The 20,365-nt window shown below is 38.7% G+C and overlaps 1 protein-coding gene across 1 annotated transcript in view; it reads left to right on the top strand.

Annotated features, from left to right (window-relative positions):
• LOC136880859 (kinesin-like protein CG14535) overlaps nucleotides 1-17,288 on the top strand; it is a 352,948-nt gene extending 335,660 nt beyond the window's left edge. Inside the window, exons 12-15 of the mRNA XM_068229150.1 lie at nucleotides 259-1,183; nucleotides 4,681-4,922; nucleotides 9,607-9,777; nucleotides 17,053-17,288. Of these exons, the coding sequence (XP_068085251.1) occupies nucleotides 259-1,183; nucleotides 4,681-4,922; nucleotides 9,607-9,777; nucleotides 17,053-17,204 (1,490 nt within the window). The 3' untranslated portion in view covers nucleotides 17,205-17,288. The remainder of the gene's footprint in view (nucleotides 1-258; nucleotides 1,184-4,680; nucleotides 4,923-9,606; nucleotides 9,778-17,052) is intronic.
• Nucleotides 17,289-20,365: the final 3,077 nt, after the last annotated feature.

Raw genomic sequence — 20,365 nt, 5'->3', positions numbered from 1 at the left:
CCCCTTTTCAGTACAGGGGTGGTGCAGTGTCGATGTTTTATGCCGGAACACCATTTCTGTGCATACGTGTACGTCATCTAACTCGATCGCATGTACCCTAACTTTATAACAACGCATTGCAGGACATATGTTCATAGTTACCTTTTTTTGTTTTATTTTGATCCCAGGAATTACTCTCCGACGACTGTTACAATTGTTTGGATACAACTTATATTTTAGGTCATGATGGTGGTGTAATATGTTTCTTTTTTCTTACAGATTCAATGTCCGTGGCTACTGATATGGAGAGGTCTATGTCCCACCACAGATATGGTCTCCCTCCTCTTCCGGATCATGTCTTCTACAATCGGCCCTTCAGTCTCCAAGATCTTCCCGATTTGTACATGGAACGTCACTCTAATCCCAGGATGTATTCGGACGAAATGAAGAGGAAGCAACGTGCGGAAATGGATCACCGGAAGCTAATAGAGCAACAGAACCACTTCGACCGTCTTGCTCAGCTACACGAAATGTATAAAAATAAAGTGAGCCGTACAACTGTGCCTAAAGTGGCCAGCCAAATCCAATCTCCTCAGTACCGTCCTCCATCACGTTATCAATCCTTGTCGCTTTCTGATATGCTACTAAACACGTGTCTTAATGACCCACCCAGTGCCGAAATGGGTTATACTGAGAACGACAGCATTTACAGTGAGCCTGTTTATAACCATTATAAACATTCAGAAGATCAAAGTAAAATCTGTGATAATTGTAAAATGAGTTTCAATCGAACTAGTAGCTCAAATCTGTTTTATCCTTCTCTTCCATCTCATAACAAGGACCACCTTACAACGCGCAATGGATTTGGAAGTGGTACTATTTGTGATCATGATCCATTCCAGTTCTGTAGTAAAATTCCAAATGGTGGGTGTAATATTTCTTCCCTGAGGCATCCAGATGGAGCGTCGAATCCCAACTTGAAGGAGGTTGAACGAGTACCTGGCAACGGAGCATCAACATCTGACCATGAGGAAGAGACTGAGGGATGGAAAAATGTTTCACCTGGAGATGACGTTCGTACGGTGACAGGGAAGGCAAATAGCGATGGTGATGAGGACGAAATGCATTCAACTCCTCCACCAACGCTACCTTCATCTGCCTCATCTCGACTGCATCGACGCCTGTTCGATAAGGCTTGCTCCAGGTTAGGATTTTCAGGTGAACTTTATATTTCTGATCTAGTTGTAACGAGCTTTCAGTGTTAAATAGAGGAGGATGTAATTTTACATTCCAGTATGTGAGGTAATATACAAGTAAATATAAATCATTCTGAACTCAATATCTAGCTTTCCGTATAAGCGTCCGCTGTTTCCATCGAACACGTCATATTTTTGAAGTAGGCCATTTCGTTCACCTTTGCATTCCACTCAGAAAGTGAAAGTCGACATGTTTACAACCAGTCTTATAACCAAATTTTATCATGTATAGTGTATAATTGTTACAGGTTTCACAATACAAACTATCAGTCTCTGAAGGTATGATGAAGATCCGAACACATTGAACGTGCTAGGAGAAGCGTCTATGTTTCACAGCACAAATTCACTATGCAGTGTTGATAAACTTGTTACTATTGATTTCTTTTTCTTCCTCTAGTGTGCAACATCGTAAAATGTAAAATGAGTAATATTGGGTTAAATACATAGCAGTTACATTGCAAATTGCCCGAAACAAAGTGCTAAAGCGAAATTGTTATTTTATAAACATGCCAAAGGGAGGGCGACCTTTTTTACTTCATAAGAACATGAGAGAATGAAAATTACAACCTGCAAGTAGAGTTGGCATGATATTCCATTTTAATGCATAACAGTTTTCCACTTTTTGGCCTACTATATCGTCAGATACTGGTAATGTCTTCTGTATGATCAAGTGGCGAGTGCAGCATTACAAGCGCTTCCCGTTACTTTGGAATCAGATGATTATCAGATGAATATACTGTTTGTGGCTGTTTATAAATTTACCAAGGGAAAGTTTATTGATTCGATGCTCAGGGTGGTAGAGTTTTCACGCTGGGGTGGAGAATCTACTTATTGAAAGTGAAATTTATAAAATCAAATGTTTTATAAGAAATCACATGACTGCCTTTACTGCCTCTCTATATTCAGACACACAGACTAATTGTGATTTGAAAATGCATATTTATAGTTTGTCTAAGTTCCAACGTACTAAACAGTCCTCCCATTAGGTAACATCTAACGTGCTTTCTAGTGTTTTTTCTGAGCACATTGATATTAATCCGATTATATTTATCAACTCAAGCTCAACTCAGTATCACGATATAAATTACATTGACATTATAATACTTTATTATGAGGATATTAGGTCGTGTGATGCTTATAATATGCTCATGCGTTTCGAACCTGTGACCAGGATTGTCTTCAGAGCAATAAGAAAGATTTTATTGGCGTGTGTCACTCTATAGTAGCCAGACTTAAAATAGAGAGACCCTGTCAGAAATGTAGTTCATTTTAAGGCCTCCAGAATCAAGAATAAATATGTTGGATAGTTAACTATGGAGGATATCCATGGACTGCTCGGTATATAGCCATCACATTTGTTAAAATTATTCGGGTGTTTAGCAATTGCTATCGTCTCACGAATGATTCTACGAATAAAATATTTTTCCTTGTAAACGACAGAAGTTTAATCGAAATTAAGTATTATAATGCCATTTAGTGATCGTGAAAGTCTACGTCTTAAGTTATATTGGTTCAAAACTTTAGAAACCACAGGGGTAAAGTCTCATTGTACTTCTATGTTACTGATAAATTATCAGTAAACAAAACTTTGAACTAACGAGGGAGTTGGCGTAAGTTGCGATCGCGATTGGAGGTAAATTGAGGTTTATGTGAAAGAAATACCAAATGAACAAAGCGTATGTATTATCGTAATTTAAGTTGTGCGTTCCAACCAGCAACAATTCCTAACATCATATCATAATTACCAAAATCCCCATGCATATAATCTTCTTCATAAAAATTACCAATAAATAAATAAATACCGGTAAATGAAAACACTAAATATGTCAATAGGAACTGCGAAGACCACGACGTGAAATATTTTAGCTTAGAACTTTGGCAGGTAGGTTCTGTCATCTAAAATTTAATATTATGCGAGGAACTTCAAAGTATTTTCGCTCTTTGTGGTGTATGTGTTGCGGCCAGTATCTATCCCACAACATTATCACATAGTGGTTTTCGCAGGCGCAGTGACGATATGTAAGCTGTGGTCGAAATAGATCACATCCAAGTCACTTGACTAAGAAATAGTGACAGCAGTACTGTATAAAATATTTAGACGTTCCGCATGATAGAGGCAAAAAAGGAATTAGTTCAAATGTTCTCGAAGTTTGGTCTAATCATGATGCAATTTTTTCTAGACGCCTTCCTACAGGCAGCGAAAGAGTTTCTTCTTTTGGTTGACTCGTTCGGCACATACCGTGATATACTGTTACAGTGTACACCTATGAACGTTCTTCGACTAGCGCTAACAGTTCGAGGAACACATACTTTTAAAATGCCTTTTCGCGTCTTTTTCTCATCCTAGTGATCCTGGCGATTTGGATTTAATCATCTCAAACGTTTCTATAGCGGATTTGTCTAATTTTTGGCAGAACTTGAAATTTTCCCATTGCACAAACTAGGATATTCTCAACTTCCGCTGCTGGCATTCAACTACCATTCACAACAGTGACCGCAGTTCTGCTTATACTGTATGCACACAACTGCCACTTCCCGGGACTAGCGAAGAACTGTCATGACAACATCCTATGGTGAAAACTCTCCACTATAGTGCACCACAGCGATACTAGACGGCCAGTCCACGAACTTAGTGACTCTACTACGTAGATTTTATCTGACCTCCGGTGAGGATCACCCCTTCTACGTGTGCACATTACCATTCGCCACTCTATGTGCTACAATTTCCGTAGCGAAGGTGGTACTGAAGTGGACTCAAGGTCACGTCATCCTTAACAATGTTTACTTCTCATCATCGATGAGATAATCGATTTCATTGTTGGTGAGTTTAATGCACAATTTCTCCGGTCTTCGTGTACTTCCTTATTCTTGGACTGCAGCTGGATATGGTTACTTCGCCGTTCTCCTGTGCATGACGGTTAGCGCTATTAACCAAGTTTGATTCCCGGTAGTGGCAGAGATTTATAGTTGACAAGACGGCTGGTATGTGGTTTGAAAAGGCGCATGCACACTGGGAGTGTGCTTCAACAAAATTAAACCACCTCAACGAAACTCAAAGCCACAAGCTTCTTACTTACCAGACAGGTTTCAGACACCATGTCAGCAAACTTCTAACGTTGAAAAGCTGTGAGATTCGGAGGATTGTTCGCAGCAAGTGTTCATCAAGACCACCATCTCTTAATAGAACCTCTGTTTAAAGCATCCAAAACGTCTAGGACATGTTCAGCCTCAAATTTTTTAGCAACAGTCACCTATTACCCTTTGTTCAACTCGTTGAGTGAACTTGTACATGCTCATATAACTGAGGATGGCACGTAATGCGTGCAGTTTTATAAGCTACATGTCACTCCCATCAATGTAAATCACAATCGTGATCACAACTTGCGTTAATTCCCTCGTCAGAATTTTAAAATGTATTATCATGTATTTTTTCTTGTCATGACAGACTGAAGCCATCTCCACACTTGGCGCCTGAAGGATATGACAGTGGACATGACTCTGGGAGTCCACGACCCTGCAAGGTGAGCCCTCTACCACTGCAACTGAAGTGTTCGTCACGGCCAGGGTGCGAGAGCTCGGGCTATAACAGTGTTGTTCGAGACAGTGAGAGTTCTAGTTTTGTCTCCAGTCAGGACTCAGATAATGGATCGCAGTCTGAGCTACATGATCCTGGAGGTGTTAATAAGGGTAAATAATGTGTACAGTGGAGATGTGTATAATCAGCCCCCCTCCCCTACGATACTACAACTGTTTATATTATACGTGAATACTAATTCAAGAAATACGAACACTTTACGACATTTACGAAAAAATATAAACCGTCTGAGCAAAAAAATTACTGTTTGGTATTTGTGGACTTTTCCGTCATCAGTCTACGGACTGGCTTGATGCCGCTCTCCATGCCTCCCTATCCTGTGAAAATATTTTAATTTATACATAACTCCTACATTCTACATCCACTCTAATCTGTTTTTCATATTCATTCCTCGGTCTATCCCTCCTGTTCTTAATGCCCAGAGTTCCCTAAAATCTAACTGAACAAGTCCTCGGTGTCTTAAAATGTTTCCAACTGGGCTCTCCCTCTTCTGGTCAAATTTCGCCAAATAATTCTCCTCTCACCAATTCGATTCAGCATCTCTTCATTCGTGATTCGATCTATTCATCTCACCTTCAGCATTCTTCTGTAACACCAGATTTCCAAAGCGTCTATTCTCTTTCTTTTGCAGCTAATTATTCCCCATGCTTCACTTTCATTGAATGCCACAATCCAGATGAAAGTTTTCAAAAACATCCGTCTAATTCCTGTCCGTGTTTGAGCAAATTTCTTGTCTTTTGAAAGGTCTTCCTTGCCTGTGGTAGTCTTCATTTTATGTCCTCCTTACTTCTGCCCTCGTTAGTCATTATATTACCCAAGTGAAAATATTCATCTATCTAACATTTACTGCAAACCTTGACTTAGTTCTATTCCACTCCATTACTTTTGTTTTGGATTTACTTATTCTCATCTTGTAGTCCTTATCCAAGAGTAGAACCTACGTGGCTCAGACGATAGCGCGCTGGCTTCTCAACGGTGGGTACCGAGGCTTAAATTCCAATCATTCCATGTGGGGTTTATGCCAAAAAGGAGGTGGGACAGATTCTCCCCCGGTTACTCCTCTCGTCTTTCATTTCAGCGACACTCTCCAGTATTTCATTTCATCAGTCAGTCATTAATCATTGCCCTAGAAGAGTGTGACGGGCTTCGTCAGCCGGCACAGTTCCTATCCTCGCCGCTAAATGACCCGGTTGAATGACTGGAAACAGGCTGAGGATATTTATTCATTTCATTCACTCCTTCTCCAAGAATGTGTCCCGTTCTATTCAGTAGTTTCTCCAGATCTTCAAAAGACTCAGATAAAATATCAGTATCACGGGCAAATCTGAGAGTTTTGATTTCCTCTCCTTGAATTGCGATTCCCTTTCCAAATTCCTCTTTGATTTCCTTTACCACCTGTTCATGCTTTTAGTAATGATGGGCTTGTTGTTACTCACAGTAATCAAGATAACTATTATGTTTTGTACTTCCATGATTTTGATTCTCTGTCAGAAAAGGATAGTAGCACATAAACATATAGTTCCACCTCTTCATCGTTATACTTGTAATTAATACAAGTGATATTTGTATGCTAGATTGTCAGCCCGCAAGCTGGTAGAATCCTCCAATAGCACCACGAGAGATTACGTGGATACAAGAAAGCCGCAGAAACCGAAGGTGGCGCCAGAATGAGACGTATTGTTACGTGCTCATTCTATTGCCAGACCTCTCGATGCCCCCTTTAGTATTTCCTTGGAGGAATGAGTGAGTCAGGTCGGGGACCTCCTTGCCGGCTTTAGGGCAGGTGAAACTAGAACATTTCTACTCCGAGCACACTCCGAAGATGCCAGTACTTCATTGCCAGATATATAAAGCGGCCACGCCATGGACAGAAGTAGTTGATGTTGGAATAGTGTTTTTGGAGCAGAGATGTGACGGTTGAGAGAGTGTCGGTTAATTGTTACAGTCGTGGTTGTTGTTACTGTTACGGAGGTCAGCTGTGTTGGTGTCAGTGTTAGCGAGTAATTATAAAGTGCATTCACTGTTTAGTAGTGTTGCGGTGGAAGTCACGTGGAGCGATCACGCAAGCTGATTATGAGAGTTATCGGACTTGTCTGCAGTCGAGCCAAAGAGATTACCATGTCAAATTGTCACTACTCAGCATCCTCCATATCTCAGTAGCTTCCGTGCTGTCTCAACTATAAATGATACTGCAATGGAAGCTGCAATTATAGAAAATTCAAATTTGTCTCGCTGATGGATTTTTTCCTGTAAGAGACGGAAAAATTCCAAAAAAGTTCAAATGTTTAATTTTTATCACCGAAAAAATTATCTCGTTTACTCCAGTCGGGCATCAATTGGCCCTGTATTCCAGTTAATTCAGAGTAAAACATCACCAATATTTATGTGAACTACAGTGAGCCTACAATACTTTGCCCTCGATTCGTATTAAATATCAGAGTCCACACTCATTTCCTCTCCCAGCTGTCTTGACTATGATTGACTGAACGACGTAAGTGCCATGCTTTCTCTTTTCATCATTATTCTGCAAATAGTCAAACCAGGCTAACTCAGAATTAACTTTAAATACAACTCCTCTTCAGGTGGAGCTTCCTCAAGGTCATACACACGATGCTTCTTGTCCATTCCCATTTACCACAGTAACATACACAACAACTTATTTATACCTGGTACCAAACATTCTTGGAACTCAATTCCAGCTGAAATATGAGTCATAGGCAGTCCTACGCTATTCGAAAAGAAGGTGATATTTCAAACTGTTGAAAGTAAGATCTCACTAACGTAACGAAACTAATATTAACACGTTGGGCGCCGGTTCTTCTTCTATTTCTTTTTTTAAAATTTTGCTCTGTGGACCGAAAACTTACTTTTAACCTCTGCAAGCGGACACCCGTGTCCGCTCTGATATTCAGCGTGTTCACTTCTAAACTATCAATAGGGATATAAGATATTACAGGTTAAATAAATAAATATTAGTTACACTTAGAAATATGATTTTTACAAATATTTTTTTTTCAACATTGCCCTTTACAGAGGTCACCTCCAGATATAAAAGGCAGTACATAGTACATAGAACATTTCAAAAATAATATAAAAGCTTAAGAATGGAACAGAACAAAACGAATTATTATATGCTACGATTTATATCCACATGGCTGACTCGCTCACTAATGTTTATCCATTTGCTGATGAGATAAAAACTTGAAATTCGGCAAACTTATAGCTTTTATCCGGTAACCGACGGGAAAATTCCAAAAAATTGCAAATGTTCAATAACTTACCCACGAAAAATTAAAAATTGCGGACGCAACTTTAAATTTGGTTAGGATCCTTTTTGGAGTTCCATTGTGGCTAAACTGCAAGTCATATAAAAAAAACGGATGTCACCAGCTGTATCAGATTTTGAGGTATCTACTAGTTTGATGCCATGACCTTCCATTGTTTCTCGATCGGTAATACCTTAAGTAGCTTTTTAAATTCTAGGTACATTTTGTACATCCGCGTATTATTTAATTTTCTTACATACTTATAGGTAGTTTGAATCATCAAATCTGCTAGGCATATTGCACAACCAACTGCCATAACTCTGCCAAATTTTACAATTCTGTAAAAGGTTAAAGAGTGTGTGAAAAGTCAGACTCCTCGGTCAGCGTTGAGGCCTTCGATTCACAGGTTTCTGAGTTCGATTCCCGGTCAGGTTATGGATTTTAATCACGTCTGATTAATTCTCTCGACTCGGGTACTGGGTATTTGTATTTGTTCCAACACTCTCTTCTTCATTTTCAGACAACACAGCACACTACCATGGTTTTCCGTGGTTTCCCATTTTCACACCAGGCAAATGCTGGGGCTGTACCTTAATTAAGGCCACGGCCGCTTCCTTCCAACTCCTAGGCCTTTCCTATTCCATCGTCGCCATAAGACCTAACTGTGTCGGCGCGACGTAAAGCCCCTAGCAAAAAAAAACAAAACAAAAAAACAACACACTACCAACCTACATATAAACACGCAATGGTGATAACATCCCTTTATATGGGGTTGGCGTCATGAGGGGCATCCGGCCATAGATCAGTGCCAAATCCTCATGTGTGGCATAGTTCGCACCCGCGACCCCACAGGTGTTGGAAAAGCAGAAGAAGAAAATAATAATACATGAAAAATGTGCGAAAATTAGACCAAATCTAAGATTCTAGCTCAATCTATGGTATAACTAAGAAAGGTATGACAGAAAGTTACAGGCTAAAATTACAGACCTTTTCAACTTAGACAAGCCTGTGAAGTTTGAAGATTGTACCTGTCCATCAGGCGTGAACAATAATTTTAATAATTTATTCATTTGAAAAATGTACAAAATTTGCACTTGTTCAAAAAACCTATCTCTGCCTAAGGTATAACCGGTGGATGATCAAACTTGTAGATCTCTCAGATTCCGTTCCCGCTGGTACAGTTCTTTTCTGAACTGTCTTTATTTTAGCCGCAATAAAATTTACAAAATTTTTGAACTGATTGACTATTGGAAACTGAGGTGTGCTCTTTTCTGTTACCACTCATCTCGGCTGTGAATAAGTAGCCGGTATAACAACTAGCTCGTAAAGGACGGGTTTAAAAGAACTATTATAAATATTTATAAAAAATTTCCAAATTAAACCAGTAAGTACGAGTTATAGGGGGAATTAACACAGTTGATTGTTGTTTAAAACAACACTGAATACCACTAAATTCAGTGCCCAACGCGATTGATTGACCGGTGATACAGGCATGTTTGTATGTTTTCAGTGCCTGTTCTACAATATTGTAGAGAAGATGTGGAGAGGCTGGAAAGGAGGTGGACTGAGGTGCGAGGAGAAAGAATTAGAAAGTTGCGACAAGAACAGGACGACCTCAAGAAGGAACTAAAAGCGGCCAAACATCGCCTACTTATACCCTCCAATAGATGGAGCTACGAACGTAAGTGAGTTTCCTTTTGTGTAATCCTTATCATATCTGTGTAGATTTTCAGTAGCTTGATTTAAATCAAACAATAAATGCAAAACATCATATTTAATATGAGCCAATGACTTAGATGTTAGGCCCCTTGAAACTACAAGCATTATCATATTTATAATGTTCCAGTGTGGTCACGAGATTGAATTCTAACTTTAACCTATTTTGAACTGGGTTTGTATTTGACTCCTATTAGGTTGTATTATATGATTAAGTCAATGTGTACTACCGGTAACTAATAATTGTTCTTATAATAAATGTACTATGAAATCATTTCTGTCAATTACCCTCCAGACTCCAGCTCACTGTGGTTGCGGGAATAAGTGATGAAAGAGGGGGGGGGGGGGTTTGAATTTGTACACAATTATATTTGCCACTCTCCACTAGTGTATTCGGAAACTGGTAATAAACAATAAATGACTGATATCGGAAACCTGTTTATCTGTTGCCCTATTTCAACTTTAGAATGATTCCTTCACTTTAAATGCGTGCCCGATGTTCGCAGTTCTCTTAGTATAGTAATATTGAGCAAGTCTCTCGTATTTCAACTTCAGCTCAGTTTCAAATGTTCAAGTATCAAGTTTTCCAGGAAGTTTTTTTTTTAAAAACCTGACTGCATGTTCTTCGTAGGAAAGTTATGAACTATTTAACTGTTTTACTGAAATGATAAATCATGCTCTGTTGCTTATACTGTCCAGTTGTATAAAAGACTCGTTTTTTTCACTAGACTATAAGTAGGAAATAGGGTTTCACTGTATATTTCACAGAAAAATAAATCATTTAATGGAAATAACTATGCTTGTTGGACATGTTGTTGTTGTTGTTGTTGTTGGTGTTGTTGGTGTTTGTTGTTGTTGTTGTTGTTGAAGCGCTGGCCTTTATTCATCAAGTTTCGGCATTGTCCGTTCTGTCTTAATGCAAAGACGACCTACTGTGTGTGGTAGCAGAAATAAATAAAAACTAATAACGTAAAATGAAATGCAATAAAGACACCAGGACAGAATAGAAGAGAGGTGAAGTATGGAGAGAAAGTGCGTGGAGAAAACTGGAGGATGATAATGATGTGAGAGTGTCTGTTACCACATTCGTCCCATTTGCTCTCTGATACTTCTCCCGCACGTGCGGTGCGATAGAACGTCTTAATTGGAACTTAATGTTGTCGACAGCTCCCTGTTGGAGCGCTGTGCCAGCATACAGGGAGCCACCTGGTGACGAATGAGCGAACCACGGCAGCTCCAACGGTGAAGCATTCTTAAATTCACTAGAGATGGGCACTATCGACTGAAGACCACTATCGACTAGTCGGGCGATAGTCCCTTCGAACTATCGACTGAATAGTCGAATGTTTTCAGTCGAACAAAAGTATTCATTGCCTCCTGTCGAGAAGACTGAACAGTCGAATGATTTCAGTCGAATGAAAGTATTCATATAACCAAGACCGACTACAATAATATATTGTAGTCGGTCTTGATATAACGCAAGGAGTCAGTCCATGAAAAACATTCGAATGTTTCCAGTCGAAACTTTCCGTATCAAAAGAGGAGAGTCGTACTTTTACGAATTCGACTCATTTTAACGCAATTTACCAATAATTAGAGATCACTTGTATAGACACCCATTAGAAAAAAATTAATATTGAGTGACTTACAAATGTATTCACGTTCGCAACCGAGGAGTCCACTCCGCTCCACATTAGGAATAAGAAGCTGCACCACCTGGATATCCCAGGTTCTTATTCCATTCACTGACAGCGGATACCATATCCTTAATGCAGTTTTCCATGGGGTTTTCTACATTTATTCCTGGCAAATGCCACAATAGTACTGTACCTTGGGCGCATACCCCAATCCCGGATTATATAATCACACTATCGAGGAATTCACAGTTGCGCAGATTAAAATCCGATTTACGCACTCGTCCGTACACGGGGCTAATAAATATAGAGATGCCCTTAATACGAACCAACATAATACGAATGGCCTTTCTTGGTGCTAAATGGACAGTGAAACGTAGAAAGACGACAACGAGGCTCTATTCCCGAACAAAGCTAACAATAATGATATGTATAACTTGTTGCTGTAGTACACAATCAAGATATATATGAGAATAGCCAAACATACTATTACTGTATTTTCTAGATTATTATTATAGTTATGCAGATTATTTTATAGTTATGCCTTATTTTCGAATAAAATAATTAATATAAATAAATATGTAACGAAATAAAGAGCACATAAACGACAAGAGGAAATCGCCATACTAAGTAGGTACATATGAAGTTAACATTATATAATTATTACATATCCGATGTGACCATAAACCGATAGTTCCATTCGCTTCCGCGTCGCTGTGACGGGAGTGCGGCTGAATTCAGTCGACTTGTTTTGTGGTGACTGGACAGTCAAACGTGGAGAGATCCGTGACGGGAATGCGACTGAATTCAGTCGACTTGTTTTGGGCTGACTGGACAGGGAAACGTGGAGAGATCCGTGACGGGAATGCGACTGAATTCAGTCGACTTGTTTTGTGCTGACTGGACAGGGAAACGTGGAGAGATCCGTGACGGGAATGCGACTGAATTCAGTCGACTTGTTTTGTGCTGACTGGACAGTAAAACGTGGAGAGATGTGTGACGGAGATTGCGACTGAATTCAGTCGACTTGTTTTGTGCTGACTGGACAGTAAAACGTGGAGAGATGTGTGACGGGGACTGCGACTGAATTCAGTCGACTTGTTTTTAAAGTAGTCGACTGTTACGATAGTTTAAACTATCGACTAGTTCGATAGTTATCAGTCGATAGTGCCCATCTCTAATTCAAACCCTCATTATTGTAGAAGTCTTCCCCGTGAGTAGTCGAGCGTTCCTTCTGAAGACGCAGAACAAAGTTCTCTGCGAAAATAAAGAGTTTCACCTTGTTTTCCTGACAGGGCATAAGCCCAAAAGCCCATATCATGTCTATTCAAAAAGTAATACAAATACTAAAGCACACCAAAGTTCATTAGTAACGAATGTTTCAGAAGGAATCCAACAACAAATTACGATTAAAGGAAATCGTTAAGTGTCTCGTAGGAAATGCCTACATTTTGCAAACCTGTTTTGCACGGATGGCACGAATTTCTCTCGTTGGTTGCATCTCACTTTAGAAATGAAAGCTTTAATGATCTAAATGTATACACTAACAGCAAATAAGTTAATAAATAAATAAATAAATAAATAAATAAATAAATAAATAAATAAATAAATAAATAAATAAATAAGAGGCAACTACGGTCCATCTCATTGATCAGAGTGATGGCTCATTGAATCAGTTTATCAGAGAAAATGTTATGATTAAAGTCCCACAATACTAAACAAGGCACCTTAAATTTGCACGGCTAGAGTGGAAAGGAAATGCCACTAAACTTCTAGAAAAATGCCAATAAATTAGTCACAGTTGGTATAGTTCTTTCTTTTGATGTGACCAGCACATGAACGTTTAATAAAATAAAGAAATAAAACTGTGGAAGCAGATATATAGTTCTTCTCTGTGAAACACGTGGTATATTCCACTGCCATTGTGATTAAGGGCACCTTTCAGAAATGAAGACATAGGTTTAAACTAGGGATGGAAGTTCTTCCCTTAGACCTCCCGGGTAACCATGGGGGTTCTCTCCTCGAAATACTCGTTAACCAAACGACGGTAATTGTACACCGGGAGGCAAATAAAAATGATATAATCACGCATGCGCGTATGCAGGGAAAATCAGAATTATACCGATAAAAGAAATCAGGGGCCCTCTTCGCGTTACGTTAAAAACAATGCCTGCAATCGAATGGGCGGAGAAAATGTGGTTACATCCGGGTGCGCGATTGAAATTGACGAACTTGCCATATTTGCTATGCCAGCAAACCAGCCGCTGGCTGTTGCTGTGCGTCAGATTGTTGAGGGGAAGTGGGAGACAGAGGTGCGAATGCACAAGTTTCTGGTTTGTTTCGCACAGTCGCTTCCCAGCCTCATTAGGCAGAGTACAGTATGTTCTGCACATATTTACTACTATGCGAACCCCTTAGAAAGAGAAGTTGAACTTGTAGCAAGAATACAGGCAGCTTTCCAGGTCTTTCGCGACACACCACACATCCTGAACAGAGTCCAAAAATCACTATTGCGCCGCTGTGAACTGTGCATCGAAGTAGGACGGGGAATATTGAACGTCTACTGTAATCAAACCATTGAACATATTGTTTCCTTCGTTCAGTATTACATTCCGTTTACAAAGTTGAGGGGCGGTAGCGTTTCATCTTCGAGCATGTTACATAATAAAGAACATTACTGCAACCAACAGATGAGAGGAGAAACGATGTGTACATTCCTAACCTGACAAGTGTGTCTTAATCACGGTAGCTAGAAGAGAGACGGTAGGGGTCACGAGACGGATGCGCAGTAGACTGCCGTTTGCGTGACGTCACTGGACCGTCGCTCCCATTATACTACGTATTGTTTGGCGTGTTAATATCAGTCTATATACTCTTTGGTGTCGGTGATGTCATTCTAAGCAGTGAATTTCGGTGCATTGCTGTTCGTCTGCGGTCTGCGCATTGTTTCTTTAATTAATTACTTTCGAGGCTTGCGAACTTGTGCATATCGTTCGTGAATGAAATGAATTCCAGTGTATTCTGTCATCTTTGTGCTGTTAAAATGCCGTGCTGTGTGGTGGCAGGCTGTAAAAACCATCCCAGCCCTAATATACTTTTGACAAATAGGCCTTCATGCTCTACTGGATATTTATTATTATTATTATTATTATTATTATTATTATTATTATTATTATTATTATTATTATTATTACGTTTAGTATTATTTTATATTTTGTTAGCAATAAGAAAGCGATGATGTTGGTACAGTGCTTACTATTTTCAGGAAAAGTAACAACATGCAGTATTTAACCTTGTGTGTTGTATTATCGGCACACTTTATCTTGGTGCATTTGTGTACGGGGGTGACGAGTAAGGAGGGAGCTGTCCCGGTTCCGATAGTGCTGCCAACTGAATGAAAATGAAATCTGAATTGAATCGAGAATATGATCTATCGATATGAAGTTTCTAAACCGTTATTATCTTAAACCAACAACTATGTCACATACACATTATATAACTTTACGTAACATTATATAACATTTCTCGATGCGAATCTTGTTCCTAGCATGAATGTTATAGTTTGGCTTTGCTGTGTAAACAACAACAGTACTAGTACGTAAAGTGTACGCCAGATGTCACACAACGATGCTTAAGCAATTCATAGTTTGTGTTTCAAAAGTTGCCAGTACGAATCTCGAAGATTGCCGAGGTCGACCGATTCAGCACTAGGGTGTAAATGCACCAAGATAAAGTGTGCCGATAATATTTAGACCTTGAAAATCCACAGCCTGTTTCGGTTAATATTATTTCTTGATTGTTAAGTTCTGATTTATTTAATATGTACGTGTGTAGGATTGGGAACTGTAAATACTAACGTTTACGGTATATTGGAAGATTTAAAAATGATTTTTAAACATATTAGCAAAAGGTCTCACTATTCTGGATTTAAAAGTATATCTGCAATATTTACGAAAGCACACAAACAAAATAATAAAACTAATAGTTCTATGCAATATCTTAGTGTTTTTGATGTGAAATTTTTTAATTACAACATACACGTAATTGTGATGAGGAACATAAGCGGGGTGCTCGGCACGCTGATTTGCAGTAAGTTGCAGTGCTTGGCAGACGGTCCACGGTCGGCTGACGTCACCCCGGCCGGTTGCACATGCCACCTACCGTCCCTTTTTAGCTACCGTGGTCTTAATTACAGTGTGTGCAGTTACGGCTGTTTAATAAAACTAACTGTGGATATTACCTGAAAGAGACCAGAATAATCGTGTGCGAGTCGAACGAGGAAACTTGTGCATACGCGCGGAACATTATCTCTGTCTCCATCATTTACTCCACTTCCCCTCCCTTCCCTTCTCTTCCCTTAAGTATGATAGCGGTTTGTGCTCTGTCATAACAAATAAGGAGAGTTCGTCAATTTGAATCGCTCGCCAAACTAACAAAATAATCTGATTTCCACCGGGCGGGTTGCCCGTGCGGTTAGAGTCGCGCAGCCCTGGGCTTGCATCCGGGAGATAGCGGGTTCGAGCCCCTCTGTCGGCAGCCCTGAAGAATGTTTTCCGTGGTTTATTCATTTTCACACCAGGCAAATGCTGGGGCTATACCTTAATTAAGGCCATGGCCGCTTCCTTCCCAATCCTAGGCCTTTACTATCCCATCGTCGCCATAAGACCTATCAATGTCAGCGCGACGTAAAGCAAATAGCAAACAAAATCTCATTTCTTCGAAAATAAAAATTTTCTCCGACAATCCGATTGCACCATCGTTCTTAATATAACATGAATAGCATCACTGATTTTTTTTTTTTCCTTCTGTCGGCGTAGTTCTGATATACCCTGTATATCACACACCGGAAGTCACATACCATGCTTAGACACAAAGAAACTTGATGAATTTCACAAGCCACTGTAGATGAAGGGGTCCTACATATATGGAAAAGAAAGGATTCCACCTGTTCAATACAATTTATTATACTTGTAGTTCTTACAGTACCGGTTTCGTCCTGTTTGGCCATCATCAGCTGGCTAATGTTGGTATTTTACGTAGATTACATTACAATATCTGAAGGCAGTTCCCATCTTTGACTGGCATATCCGGATATGTCTAAAGTTACGATTTATCGTTTAAATTGCGGTACGTAAATATAAATGACCTTGAGGTCAGATATTGTAATGTAATATATGCAAAACATCAACATTAGCCAGCTGATGATGGCTAAATAGGCCGAAACCGGTATTGTAAGAACTACAAGTAAAATAAATTGTATTGATCAGGTGGAATCCTTTCTTTTCCATAGGCCTGTATGTGTAATCTATCAGTACGGACATGAAGCTCATAAATAATGATGAAGGGGTCCGTCACAAAGGTCCGTTTGGAATGTGGTGTAAAGATATCCACTGATAATCTCCTCGAGTGCACTTCATGCCTCCTTGAATGCACAATGGAGTAGTTATTAGCAACAACACTTAATTGAGGAAAAAGTAAAAAAGAAAAACAAATAAATAAATTTCCTGTTTTATTCTCTTGCTTCTTTTCAGCTTATAAACACTCTTCTGAGATGTTTCACCAATTGAATTGAATTTATATTTTCACTCTTGTTCTTATGATTTCAGTCCATGTGGAAGCCAGCATGAACCATCGAGACCCTAGCTTCATTGAGGCTCTACAGAGAGAAACAGACATCCTAAGGAAGAGAGTGGAGGCTTGCAAATCCCACATCCTCATGGTCACCTGTTTTGATATCCTTCCAAAACCAGGAGACTGAGAATCCCAATTAATTATTTGTGCTAAACAAGCTGTTAGTTTTCTGTGACATAGTTTGAAATTCTGAAAACTATTCCACAATTACATGTGATAAATTTCATCTTCGGTTCCGTTCCGTATTGACGTAAATATATTTTTAAAATTCTTAATAACATCTTGCTGATATATTGTCCACCTGTTCAATACCAAAAATAATGTTACCGCTCAATTAAATGGCCTGTCTAAACATTATGTCTAAGAACACGTTTCGACCTGATTTAAGGTCATCTTCAGCTCTGGAAGGCTGGGGGAGAGAGGGAGAGTGGGTACATGTTTCTGCATTTCATTTAATAATTCAGTTTCCTCAATTTTTTCTCGTTCTTGGTATTTTTATTTACCTTCAGATACCTGATCAATATTTTTATTCTTCATTGAAGAAATACGGAGTTTAAATTTCACTCTGTTCCGACAGACGACCGAGTATATTTTATATTTCCTTTGAAAACAGTCCACTTGATTCATGCATGACACATATTTTAAATTAAATTTAGTTTTCATTGTTAATTTTTTTCTCTCCTATTAGCTTTATCATCATGTACTACTATTCTATATGTAACGGAATGTCTTATTACTTCAAACTAAAGATGACCTTAACACGATCAAAACGTGTCCTTAGATATAAATGTTTATGCATGCCATTCAATTTTACTGGTAACATTTTATTGTATTGACCGGTGGATAATATATCCGTAAAATTTCATTAAGAATTACTTAAATACGATCCATGAAAATAATCAATAATCAAACCATTCTTCGTCCGTGATACTATACTATACTGTACTTTACTTATTCTGACTTGTGAGTGGCCTATCAGTAACTTTTTTCAATAGACATCAGTAGACAACTCAGATACGCCTAAAGTAAAAATATGCATAACATCCGATGCTATTCTGGAACCCGAACAAGTCGACGGTACTCAAGAGAGTGTACTGGAATCTCTTTTCTCAGCTGACTTTCTTACCCTGCTCGAAATGTCACCTGAAACATCACGTGGATTCGTTCTTTAGAGATCTGTATCCCGAACTGCAACTTCAATATTATGGAATAGTTTCTAACAACAATATTTCAGCATGTTACGGAAAGTAAGACATCTCGTGAAATATAAATTAGATATTTTTTCTTTATTGTCTTATGAGATGTATCCAGGAAGAAAATTGCTTTTCAATGAAATACATTTAAAAAGATCTAAAATATATCCTCTTAAAGATATTATCACCAATACAGAAATGTTACGCAGCAAAATGATTTTTTCTCAGTAAACTGTATTATTACTTTCTTGTCAGTATATCCCTTTATATATGCGTTAATTACCGTAATACAGTCCACCAAAATTAGTGATACAGATCGATATTCTTTAGATAATTAGGCGTTAGAACGTGAGTTTATAATTTAGCACATAAAAATTCTAAACTCATGTTCTCGTCCCGAGGTGGTAACTTATCAGGCATGCCCCCACTGGAAGTGAGCTGCACGTGCCATTTTAACCACACACCAGCCTTCCTGCCATTCTTAATTCTCTGGCAGTACAAGGAATCAAACCCGGCCACCAACGACGGCAGCTAACAGATTTAGCGTGTCGTTAGTAACGCATCATAGAAAGACCAGGTCAGAAAACTATATTTATTTTATTATTAATAATAATGATAATAATAACAACAATAAGGTCCAATGTAAAGCACATTGAACAGTCTGTATTTTCGCGTTGCCGGTCGTCCAGTTTCAACATCATCCCAAGAAATGTTAACTGTTCTGATACCTTCTTTGAATGTTTCGACTCCAAGATCTTCGGAGTTGGCGTTTATCCTCTTTCCTCCAGGAGGTGTCCACCTTCGCGGGCCGGGATGAGTGGCTCAGACGGTTGAGGCATTGACCTACTGACCTCAACTTGGCAGGTTTGATCCTGGCTCAGTTCGGTGCTATTGAAGGCGCTCAAATACGTCATCCTCGTGTCGGTAGATTTACTGACACGTAAAGGAACTCCTGTGGAACAAAATTCCGGTACCTTGGCCTCAACGAAAACCGTCATTAGTAGTTAGTGGGACGTAAAATAAATTATTATTATTATTATTATTATTATTATTAGCCATCTTTGGGAGATAGTATTCTGGCGTGTGTAGGATGTGGCCAGCGAGTTTTATACAACGCTCAGTCACAGTAGCTGACAGACGTTGCGAGTTTGATCTTGGTAATATTTATTTGCAAAACCAAAAGTTCAGACTTACAGAGTACTGTACAGTACAAATAAAACGCATGTTCAAAAACTATGGAAGAGGTAGCGCGAAACATTTTCCATGCATGGTCTATAAAGCATTTTCTATAAACTTCTACCTTACGCTTTACATTCCTCTTTCTTCGGGTGCGTTGGGAACATATATTTCTGCTTAATAAATTCGATTGTTTTACCACTGAAAATGTTATTGAGAATTTTATCGAAATGGCATGCTACTAAATTAAATTTCACGTTTCATTTTAGCTTTCAAATGGTATTACCCGAAACGGATGAACAATCTCAAAACATGTTTTTGCAACGTATCAACAAACGATTTTCAGAAGAAATATTTTATTTGAATTATACTGAGTATAAGTGCTAGATTAGTAATACTACTTCCAGGAGGTAATCCTCAAATACTCCAGATACTGATCACACAGCGAATTAAAAATATAAGATTTCAAAACAATTGAAAGTTATAATACAAATTATTACTCAACAAATTCGTTTGCCTTCGAGTGTGATGACAGTGATAACGACGCTCATGACAAACGTCTTTTATTCATTGTAGAAGAAATTCTTCGCGTCATAAATATATTTTCACAGATTGGAAAACGTTCAAAACTGTCTGCTTTCCAAATGATATTCGTTAAAGGGAATTGATGGCATTTTGAGGCTGTAGCTATGTGGAATTTAGGGTCAATGAAGAGTAAATATTTTATTGTAATATTATTTTAAAGACAAATTTCTGCGTATATTGGTGAATCTTATAGAAACGTTTTTTAAAATAACAAAAAAAGTGACTGACCTCCATGTGAAAACTTGACAAGATATTATAACTTGAATACTAATTCTTCCTTGTAATATTTGCACATAAATTTTTTCTAATCTCGTATAGGTAGGGCTATCTATAT

This window comes from Anabrus simplex, chromosome 9, assembly GCF_040414725.1.
Source record: "Anabrus simplex isolate iqAnaSimp1 chromosome 9, ASM4041472v1, whole genome shotgun sequence".
NCBI lineage: Eukaryota > Metazoa > Arthropoda > Insecta > Orthoptera > Tettigoniidae > Anabrus > Anabrus simplex.
Note: the sequence above shows the minus strand (reverse complement) of the source record. Positions and strands in the feature narration are given on the sequence as shown.